The 12,070-nt window shown below is 34.9% G+C and overlaps 1 protein-coding gene across 1 annotated transcript in view; it reads left to right on the top strand.

The window, feature by feature from the left end:
• The window catches only part of LOC129224208 (zonadhesin-like), a 133,589-nt gene that overhangs the window by 113,332 nt on the left and 8,187 nt on the right, over positions 1 to 12,070 (top strand). The window contains exon 31 of the mRNA XM_054858626.1: positions 7,340 to 7,402. Coding sequence (XP_054714601.1) covers positions 7,340 to 7,402 — 63 coding nt within the window. The remainder of the gene's footprint in view (positions 1 to 7,339; positions 7,403 to 12,070) is intronic.

Raw genomic sequence — 12,070 nt, 5'->3', positions numbered from 1 at the left:
TAGGAACATCCGAATGCAACCAAAAGGGAATGTGCACAACTAGACCCCACTAGGAGTCCACGTACCAAATTTAAACTTTCTAGGGCATACCATTTTTGAATTATGCGAGATACATACATACGTACATACAGACGTCACGAGAAAACTCGTTGTAATTAACTCGGGGATCGTCAAAATGGATATTTCGGGTCCACTTGTGATCGAGTCGAAAAAAAACCCAACATTCATTCGGGGGTGAGCAAAATAGAAATTAAGGCCGATTTTTGAGTGAAAATTTTTTCGCGAATACAATACTTCCTTTTTTGTAAAAGGAAGTAAACAAGAAGTTCCGTCTAGAACTATACGAGCCTACTTTCCCGTATACCCATAGTACTTTCTAGTACCTGATCAATATTCTCAAAAATAGCTAAAATTGCAAATTGTTTCAAACATATTTTTGCTAATTTCTAGGAATAAAGTATTCCTTACACATCTAAAAAAATTAGATGCGTAAGAAAAAAAAAAGCAGCACCTTTTAAACAAAGCTGCTAATACACTTTTTCCCTAAAAAAACAATTCTTTAACAGCTTTCAAAACGAAAAAATAATAATTAAAATTAATAAGCTTATCAAAGTAAATACATCATATCAAAAAAAAAATCGATAAAAAAAAAATCGTTTATTTTTCCCCTGTTGCCAAAAATAAATTTTTAAATGAATTAATGCACTTACCAAAATAAATAAAAACAATAAAATGTCAACCATAGACTAATAATAAAAGTAGACCGAGCTTCCTCAGACTTGCTGATGAAAAAATTGGTTCATGGATACATCATGTGACTGGTGGGAGGCTTGGCGAAAACTTTGGCAGCATGGTTGCTAGATGGCAGGATTATCTATAGTTTGGCACTTGACATATATTTTAAGACGTAATGTGTTTTTAACCGACTTCAAAAAGGAGGCGGTTATCAATTCATACCGTATGTATGTTTTTTTTTTGTCCACTCATAGCGTCTCACCTAGTGAACCGATTTTGATGATTCTTTTTTTAATGGATAGGGGATGGCTCAACTTAGGTCCCATTACTTTGTTTGACCATATTTGTTCTTTAGAAAAAAAGTTATGGGCAAAAAACAGTAAATTTCCCTATTAAATGATTAAAATGATATTGTAGCGAAGTTCGCACTTTTTATCCGTGGATAACGGTGGCTCAGTGGTAGAATTCTCGCCTCCCACACGAGCGACCTGGGTTCAAATCCCGACTAGGACAAAGTGAATTTTACTTAAATTTCGTTTCTACTGTTTCCCGTATTTTCTCGAATGTTCTATTAATTTCTGTATCTTTCCAAGTCTGGAAAGTTCCAGCACTTTCTCAAATTGTATATAAGGAGATGTAATGTTCATTCGTGGTTCTGAATAAAGATCTCGAGTTGAGACTAACGAGTATTCGCTTCATTTGGCTTTCACATTGTCTTCGCTATCTTCATCTATGCGACAATATGAAACTCATTGTTATAAAAGTTTGGTGCCATATAACAGTAGGTAACATTAATAGTAATTGTAATGATAATTTTGAATAAAGGCTTTTCTAAAGCAATACAGTGATATAGAGCCGAACTTCTTACTAGGTAACTTCTTACTTTTACTGAAATATCTGCATTTACACTAAAAAGAATGAAATAAAAGAATTTTGAAAAAAAAATAGAACCGACTTCAAAATTGCTCTAAAAAGTGAAAAATAATTTTATTCTTTAAACACCATCGATAATACTTTTAAACATAATTTTTGAAGTTGGCGCAGAACAAAAAGTAAAATCCATTGTAACCATGCTTCGTTCATATTTTTATCAAAAAATCATCCAAAGTTAGGAACGAAACATTTATATCGTTACTCAAATATGCTGTCATCAATGCGCAATGCATGTGGTAGTGAAGAAACTGGACCTGGTTAAATTTATACTTGTAGTTGAGTTATGGGTGTGAATGATTTTATCTATTGTTTTTGCGCCAACTTCAAAAATTATGTTTAAAAGTATTATCGATGGTGTTTAAAGAATAAAATTATTTTTCACTTTTTAGAGCAATTTTGAAGTCGGTTCTATGTTTTTTTCAAAAATTTTTTATTATTATAATTTTTTTCCCAGGTGCAGAGATGATTGAACTGTTTTTCTTTTAGTTATGCATTATTTTGACATTAGTAATTAGTTTTTGATCACAGTTTTCAGTAACTTTTATTTCATTTGGAACTGCTACGTCAGCACTGGCGTAAACGTAATGGCGTAAACGTTTTGCGTTAACGCAAAAATGTACTAATCGGTATCGTAAATTGAAATTGTAGGTAAAAATTTTACCGTTTGCGATTCTTTTTGGGCGCTTGCATCTTTAATTGCTTAGAGAGTTATTGAAATTGAATAAAGAAAGTGCACAATACTATCTAAACGAAAAACTCACTACATTAACAAAATATTTACAACTAAGAATAACAAATTTACAAATCGGACTCCATAAAAGATCATTCTTCCATCAATTCTATTTATTTTATTTCTCGCGTGCGTTGATCGTGTTCTACGATCAACGCCCGCTGTTGCTAGGATATCCACCAGTCACATGGTTTGGTTTATGAGCAGCAAAAGGGTTGCCATAGCTCGGTCTACTCTTATTATTAGTCTATGATGTCAACTTAAAGAAATACTTTTCATTATCAAAAAAAAAAAAAAAATCGTCTGCGCATATCGTTATAGAAACATAAATGACTTCGAGTTTATTCGCTGATAACTGAATACCTAAATTAAAACTTTAGCGTGAAAATAAAAACAAATCATATCAACAATAATTATTTCACAGTGAAAACCATAGCTGCGGAGTCGGAGTCCATCTCATTTTGGGATAAAGGAGTCCGAGACGAATATCCAAGAATCGGAGTCAGTCATTTGTCCTCCGTGTATAAATTTTTGCCAAAGCTACGAAGTCAGAGTCGAAGTCGGGGAGTCCTGTGCGATTAATTGTCGGGCACAAGTGTCGGAGTCAGGTGAATCTAAATTGTCGGAGTCTGGAGATTGGCGTCAAGAGCTATTTCCAACAAAATTTGTTTGAAATAAATCCGCCTTCAAGTACGGAATCTACATTGACTTTCAGTCTCCCCGTAGGCGCTAATGTTAAGTTTTTTTGAACTGTTCAAAATTGAACAAAAAACAGTTCAAATCAAAAAGTGAAATATGGGAATGAGGTGTCCTCGCCGAGATCTTTCGAACAAAAAAAAGTTTGTTCGAATCGGACCATTCATTCAAATGTTATCAGGGGGTGGGGGGACAGACCGACAGACATTTTTCCCCATCTCAATACCCTACTTTCCAATTTTTAATTTTTCGATATTTATTTAATTATTTTATTTATTTTTGATTTTTCTTTGTTTTTTGCGACATTTTTAAGATGCATTAAGCCTTCTTTCATGCTTTTTTCTTCTTTTTCTGACTTTTACTGGGAAAGTAGGCTAAAAACGCAAATGTCAGTATATAAGAAGTATTTTGTAGGTTGTGTTCACGAGGGCAGCTAGAATTTTCTTCTGAAGCTGGAGACTGGTCATAGTAGCCCAGGATTTTCTCCTAAGGGTGAGGATCACAGAATACTTGAACGTGTGGATATTAAACTACAGTAGAACCGCGTTTTTCTGGTCCCCATTTATCCAGATCAAATTTGTAGAGTTTTAAAAAAGTTTTAAATTTACGTAAATAATATTAAATTATTATAGCTGAACTATAAAGTTCGCCAAACATTCGTTTTTTAGCCTACTTTCGCAGTAAAAGTCAGAGAAAGTAGAAAAAAGCATGAAAGAAGGCTTAATGCATCTTAAAAATATCCCGAAAAACAAAAAAAAAGTCAAAAATAAATAAAATAGTTAGATAAATATTGAAAAATTAAAAATTGGAAAGTAGGGTATTGAGATGGGGAAAAATGTCTATTGGTCTTTCTGTCTGTCCCCCCCTAATAACTTTTGAATGAATAGTCCGATTCGAACAAATTTTTTTTGTTAGAAAGATTTCGGCGAAGACATCTCATTCCCATGATTCATTTTTTGATTTGAACGATTTTTCGTTCAATTTTGAACAGTTCAAAAAAACTTAACATTAGCGCCTAAATTCAAAGCAAAAATAAATCTTGAACTTAGAGACGAAGTGGCTCCTAACAAACTTTGTAGGGAAAAGCTTTTGATGAAACACATGTATCGACAATATCTTTTTGATTTGAACAACTTTTCGTTCAATTTTGAACAGTTCAAATCTCTTAACATTAGCACCTACGGGGAAACTGAAAGTCAATATATAGATTCCGAACTTTAAGGCGGATTTACTTCAAACAAACTTTGTTGGAAATAGCTCTTGACGACCTACTTCCGACTCCGATAATTTTGGGGCTCCTGACTCCGATTTCGATTCTTGTGCCCGAAAATTACTCGGACTCCGACTCCCCGACTTTGAATCTGACTTCGTAGCTTTGGCAAAAATTCATGCACGGAGGAAAAATGACTGACTCCGACTCTTGGAAATTCGACTCTGACTCCAACTCCTGTATCAAATAATAAGTCCGACTCCGACTCTACAAATATTGGCAGACTTGCGGACTTTTGGGGGAAATGACCGATTCCAACTCTGAGTCTTTGAATTTAAAACTTTCGGCTCTCGAATCTAACTCTTTTGTCCCAAAATCAGATGGACTCTGACTCTGACTCCGCATCCATGGTTTTTACTGTGAAATAATTGTTTTTAATATGTTTTGATTTTATTTTCAAGCTAAAGTTTTAATTTATGTATTCAGTTTTTGGCGGAGAAATTCGGAGTCCTTCTACATAAAGATATGCGCAGACGATTTTTTTTCGACAATGAAAATTATTTCTTTAAGTTGACATTTTATTGTTTTTATTTATTTTTGAAAGTACATTAATTCATTCTTAAACTAGTATGTTGTGGCCATCACGAAACTTTCTTCTATATTTTTCCTTTTTCTGATCCCTCCCCATGCTTGACGAGGAAGCAATATTCCTAACAAAAACAAAATTACCAATGCAAAAACTTGACGACCATCCCAAAGTCTGAATTATTGTAAAAACAAAACAAAGAGCGAAAATTGAAAGTTACTTTAAAAGCCTTACTTGAATTAATGACAAATATTTTATTTATTAACAAACATAAGATGGCAACAGTTAAAAATTTTAAATCATTCAGATAATATTTCCGATCATTTCCATACAATTAAAAACACGAGAAATACGCAGACGACAATCTATTACGATTTATCTTTCTTATTGTTGCATTAATAAAGCTATTTTTATTCAAAAAAGAAATCAACACCTTTTGGAGCGATTGGCGTCAAAATTGAACCAAAGCCTGTTTACATATGGATTCACATATATTCCAAATTTCAACCAGAACGTAGCATTACTTCTTGAGATAGGGCACTCATAATGGAAAAAAAGAACGGGCTATTGCGCTACCCCCTTTTCAGCTGTTGACACCAAAATAAAATCAGCTCTTATACCCACTAAGGGCTACTTGTCAAAAATTTTTTGTTTGATTCCGTTCGTTATTTCTTGAGAAACAGCAGTCACAATTGACGACGAAAAACGCTCCATAACTCAACCCCCGTTTGAGCTATTGACACCAAAATTGAATCAGCACCTGCTCCTGTTAGGGGCAACATATGGACCAAATTTTGTTTGATTCCGCCAGTTACTTCCTGAGGAATAGCAAGCACGCGTAACTCAAAAAACGTCCCATTGCTCCACCCCCCTTGGAGGAATTCGCGCCAAAAACCAATGGGCACAAGTTCACATAGGGGTACATATGTGTACCAAATTTCGTTCAATTTCATGCGGTAGTTTTTGCTGTAGAGCGGCCACAAAAAACTGGTCACTAACAGACGTGACACACATACACACACACACACACACACACAGACATTTTCCAAAAATAGTCGAAATGGACTCAGCACACCTCAAAACGTTCGAATCCGTCAAAATTCGAAATTCGAAAATTTGCACGAATCCAATAATTTCTTCTATATATTAGATATAGAAGAAAGTAAAAAATGTTTGGCAACAGGGGAAAAAACAAACGATTTTTTTTGTATATATGATGTATTTATTTTAATGAGCTTTTAATTTGAATTTTTTTTTCCTTTTTGAAAGTGGTTGAAGATAGTTTTTTTGATGGAAAAAATGTATTTAGCTGCTTTGTTTAAAAGGTGCTGCTATTTTATTTGTTCTTTTATTTATTTTTTACGTATCTAATTCTTTAGATGAGCGAGGCATACTTTATATCTCGAAATCAGCTTAAAATATTTAAAAAATATGTTTGAAATAATTTACGATTTTAGCTAATTTTGAGAATACTGATCAGATACTAGAAAGTCGATATTGGTATATGGGAAAGTAGGCTCGTTTAGTTCTAGACAGAACTTCTTGTTATTTTGACTAAATGGGCAGCTCCTGCATTGATCTTGCGATACATTTTAGCAAACTTACAACCGTCATGACATACTTGGAGCGTCTGTTCGACGCCACTGCAGCAGAACGAAACAGTCCTATGTTGTGTTAATATAAAGCACTGTTTTTTGCTGAAATAAAAGGTACGTCTGTGCTTATTTAAAAATTCGTTTTGCTTATTACCATATTACACGGATTTTCGTTTATCCAGATTGTCGTTAGTCCCAGTTGTTGGACTACCTAGTTGGTAGTCCAACAACTGGACGTACAGTACTGTACGTTTTTGCAAGATTTGCTTTTTCGCAAATTTAGTGAAATGTTTTATTTGGGACTGACATGTTTTGCGTCAAAGTAAGTTTCTAAAAATTCAAAAATTCTTACCATACATTTAACTTCAACGCTTTCCAAACGTCGCAGGGCAATGATGTCATTTGAACTATGGTCTTCGGATATTCCTTCTATTCCTTCGTGTAGAAATTGTTACACAAGCAACTTGGACAAACACTTGAACTTTTAACTGAGAACAATTTAATTGTATCACATCAAATACAATGTTAGATAGCAAACAAAACTTGTTAGATAACAAAACACCACATGTATAAGATTTCTGTAACGAACTCGCGCGAAATGTTATGAACTGCTTAAAACTGAAACTGTTACATACTGCGATAAAATTGTGAAGACTGCCACGAGTTGCGCGAGTTCGGCTGATTTATAGAAACTTAACTACTCAGTTCAGTACAGTTCTTGGGCGTTTTTCACAGACAAGTTAGTTTAACGAAATATTCCTAACGCTTTAGTTTATCTGCATTTGCTAAAGAATATGCATTATAAGATCGTAAATAGCATTTTCATTAACTTGTGGTTTATTAATATTTTGTAGATGAATCAGACTATGATGACTCTGATGACGATGATGATTGGATGGGAGATCACCGCCATGAAGGTAATTACCGTAATTAAGGGGAACATTTTTTTTAACTTGTAAATTTAAGTTTGTATATTTTTCAAATCGCAACTGTGCCCTTTTCTCTTTTTAATTCACGCTTCTATTAGGAACTTAGTCTGGCAATTTTTTTTTTTTGAGCAATCACGATTGCTTATTGCTTTCATTTGACTGTTTTGATGTGCTATCATTTTATTTTCCCGCCAGCACTCTCTGCAGCACCACCGTCGAGCTAACGATGCTGCTCCTCTGGCGAACACCGTCTCCAGGTTGCGTCCATATCCTACACACACGCGCATACACACACACACGCGCACGCACAAATACCTACACACACAAACATATACACGCACACAAACATATGCACACACTCAAACACATTCATACACACACACGCATACATACAGACACCTACACATACATACAGACACCTACACACACATACAAACAACTACCCACACACTCATCACACTCATGCCTACACACAACTACCTACACACTCACCACACTCATGCCAGCACACAGACACAAACACATATGCCTACACACACACAAACACATTCCCCACCACATACAAACACTCATACACACAACTACCCACACACTCATACCTGCACACAGACACACATGCCTACACACACATACACATACCCCCTACACACAAACACACATACCCCACACACAAACACACACGCCTACATACACACATACACTCGTGATTGCGAAAAACATAATTTGAATTCAAGAGGTCAAAATTCAAATTAATTTTTTTTTCACTTTGGTTTAAATATGTCCCTTTATATTCCCCTTTTATGCTTCCGCTATGAACATTCAAAAATCTTTTCAATGTTTCATCTAAAACAGAAGTTTATCTTTTTTTGAAAAAATTTATTAAATAAGGTGGGAGTGCTACAAACACCAACAAATCATAAATTTCTGGTTGTTATTTTATTCCATCTCAAAATATGAATCAACATTTTTGGAATGATTAAACATTTTATAGGTTTTTACCTTACACACATGCATAGTTTTAGTAGTGAAGTTCACTCTCTAAGTTACATCTATAGATCAAATAAAACACAAAACATGGATTTTTATTCCTATTGTATTGTACAAATAATAAGAGATTGATTACCAAACAGTCCAATTAGGCTCTTGGACATGGGTCCTTAATTTTTAAGAACCTCAAAATGACTAAAAGTGTAGTAGTCTTACTTAAGAAAACTTTACCTTAATTTGCTTTTTTATTTATTTACCATTTTTACCTGTACTTAAGTGTGGGATACTCTGCCTCCCAACAAATAATTTGAACGAGTGGTAAAACACCTCAACACTCTGAAAAGATAGTGGGGGGGAATTTGAGGGGGGTGGACCCCCCTCCCAAATGTTTATTTCGGATTACCCGCTATATTAATCAGGCCCTGAAAAATATTGTATACAAAGATCCAGCTCATCACACATCGCGCGAAGCGAATATATGTAAACCAAGAACTTACAAATTGACCTTAACTTGTTGAAGCGTTATTACTGAACTTGTCAAGCTTTTACTGCATCTGGTGAACTTTCCTTTAAGTTACTAAACTGCAGGTTGACAATAGGGTAAATATGCCAGAAGCAATCCTTGTTTAAGAAGCCTACACTTGCTTTAGAAGTGCGCAAAATGGAGTTAAAACTGCACATTTTGGGTAAAACAGCAGCACTTATTTAAAAATGTAGAGCTGCTAGAGAAAAACTAATGTCATATTTCGATTCAGAGCCCCAAACATTTAAAATCAGTTCTCAAACTCTGGGCACCAAAGAAAAATTTTTTTTTGTTCCCCTGTGCTATTGATGGTGAGGAAAATAATCCAGATTAAAATCTTACTGAGGGAACACACAGAATTATCAGACACAAATTAAAAAATTATGTCAACACAAAATTTAGAATGTAACATGAAACAGAATGGCCAACCATTTTCCTCCTGTCATGTAAGTTGGACAAAACTGTTCGCTTTAGACTTAATGGATTTTCAAAGTCTTGTTTTAGTTATTAGAAAAAAAAAAAATTAATTTGAATTTTGACCTCTTGAATTCAAATTATGTTTTTCGCAATCACGAGTGTGTGTGTGTATGTAGGCATGTGTGTTTATGTGTGTATGGGGTATGTGTGTTTGTGTGTAGGGGTATGTGTGTTTGTGTGAAGGGTTTATGTGTGTTTGTGTGTAGGGGGTATGTGTGTTTGTGTGTAGGGGTATGTGTATGTGTGTGTAGGCATGTGTGTTTGTGTCTGTGTGCAGGTATGAGTGTGGGTAGTTGTGTGTATGAGTGTTTGTGTGTGGTGGGGAATGTGATGTATGTGTGTGTAGGCATATGTGTTTGTGTCTGTGTGCATGCATGAGTGTGAGTGTGTGGGTAGTTGTGTGTATGCATCAGTGTGTGGGTTGTTGCGTGTAGGTGTGTATGTGTCTGTATGTATGCGTGTGTGTGTATGTATGTGTTTAGTGTATGTATGTGTTTGTGTGTGTGTATGTGTTTGTGTGTGTATGTGTTTGTGTGTGTACGTGTGTGTATGTATGCGTGTAAGTGTAGGATATTTACGCAACCTCGAGACGGTTTTCGCTAGAGGAGCAGCATCGTGAGGCGGCCGGTCGACGGTGATGCTGCAGTGGGTGCTTGTGGGAAAATAAAATGATAGCACATCAAAACAGTCAAATGAAAACAATAAGAAATCGGGATTGCTCAAAAAAAAAAAAAAAAAAAAAAATGTGGACACCATATCAGGCAGTGAGAAACAAAGGGATACAAGTGGAATTTTTAGAAGTGTATGGTAAAAGGTGGGCAAACAAACCCTAAGTAGGTTTTGTTGAAAAGCTTTGCTGAATTCTGCTGTTCAGCAGCCCATGCCAGAAAGACTAGTATAGTGAAACCTGTGTAATTTGACTACATGCGGTGCCCTACTTTAGTGGTACAGTAAAACCTGTAAAGTTGACCACCCTTGTACACTGTTAAAACTACAGGATGCATTCGGCACCTTTCACGGGAGAAACGCTTGTTCACCAGCGACACCCAATACGGAGCCGAAATCGCACCTCTAAATAGGGTGAAAAACAGGCACCTTTTAAAAACTAGACAGCCGGAGTGAAAAAAAGGAACCTTCGGAGAGAGAAATGGCACCCTTACTATAGATCCCCCTCCCCCGTATTGTGTGCGTTTTTGAATACAGTTGTGTAATTTTTTTTTTCTTTTTTTAAGTTTTGTTTTGATTTATGATATTCTACGTTTTGGACATTTTCACATTGAACTCGGTATTGGAAATGATTAAAACATGTAATTACAGCATTTGATCATATTTCAGAGCTTTCAACATAGTTAAGAAGTGCTCATAACTTTAATTCATCTGATCGTGCTCTAACTCAGTGTTTCTCAACCTCTTTTGACCCACGGGAGCGGTAAAAGCAAATGAAAAACTTTGCGAACCGGTGAAATCTTTATCGTTTTCTTAAAAATTCATAAAATAAATAATATGAATAATAACTCTGGGGTCGTTAAAAAACATGTGAAAAAATTCAGGGTTCTGATGGGGTTTTTTTTAACAAAAAGTAATGTTAAAAATTAATAAAACAATAAATATCTACCCCTTCACTTGGTATCAAAGATCTCTGTCACAAATACATTATAATTTAAAAACGAGTAATTATTTAAAACATGTGAGAAATTATACATTTACTAAAACATGACGTATTCCGAAAATGAAGCATAGCTGTACTTATGGATTATTTACATGATGAGCCAAAAATATTCAGGGATATTACAATTACGGAAAAACAAAATCGTTTCATAAACGTTAATCAAGAATAACAAAATAAAATGCACATAAAGTTTTTCAACCAGTTAAATAAAAAACCAAAAGGAATTTCTAACGCTATCGAGCATCAACCGCTAACGAAATGATTCTTACTCTTGAATGAAAAAGCAAAAAAAAAAAAAAAAAAAAGAGCTAGACTGAGAGATATTTTTTTTTTCGCTAGCTTTCTGTTATAATTACGAAGCACAAGAAACATTTTTATTAAGGTTCTTTTGGTGATTAATAAAAGCTTTTTATCGAGTATTCAAGAAAATAATGACAGATATTTTTAGTAGCGTTTTGAATGATGGAAATTTCACGATAGTAACGGTAAACGGGAACTAGAAGACTAACGGTTACTGAAAAGCAATAAATGCACTTTTAAACACTTAACTATATTTGAAAGCCCTAAAAGCTACAAAGTGATCAAAAGCTGTACTTACTTGTCATTTCGGATAATTAATCCTAGAAAAGTTGGGTTTTAATCCAATAGTGTACTTCATTCAATGTGAGAGACACACAAACGCAATCATTATTTGTCCGCCATATTGAGGTGGTTGAATGTATGTCTAAGGCAAAAAGCGCATGCGCAATGAGTCTTTCTGCGATTGCGTGCTGTTTTGGCTCCTCTGCTCTATTTTCTGGCCTGCATTGCTCCTTCAGGCACTATGCTTTCACCTTAGAGGGAATATTTTCACTCGTCTGGAACCCTTGGTTATAACAGTGTAAGTTGACCGCTATTTTCAGGCACATAATTAGATCTACATCATGTAATTCAACCTCTGTAAGTTAACCACCTGTTTAAGTATACCACTAAAGTAAGGCACCGCATGTGGTCAACTTAC

This window comes from Uloborus diversus, chromosome 6, assembly GCF_026930045.1.
Source record: "Uloborus diversus isolate 005 chromosome 6, Udiv.v.3.1, whole genome shotgun sequence".
Classification (NCBI taxonomy): Eukaryota; Metazoa; Arthropoda; class Arachnida; order Araneae; family Uloboridae; genus Uloborus; species Uloborus diversus.
Note: the sequence above shows the minus strand (reverse complement) of the source record. Positions and strands in the feature narration are given on the sequence as shown.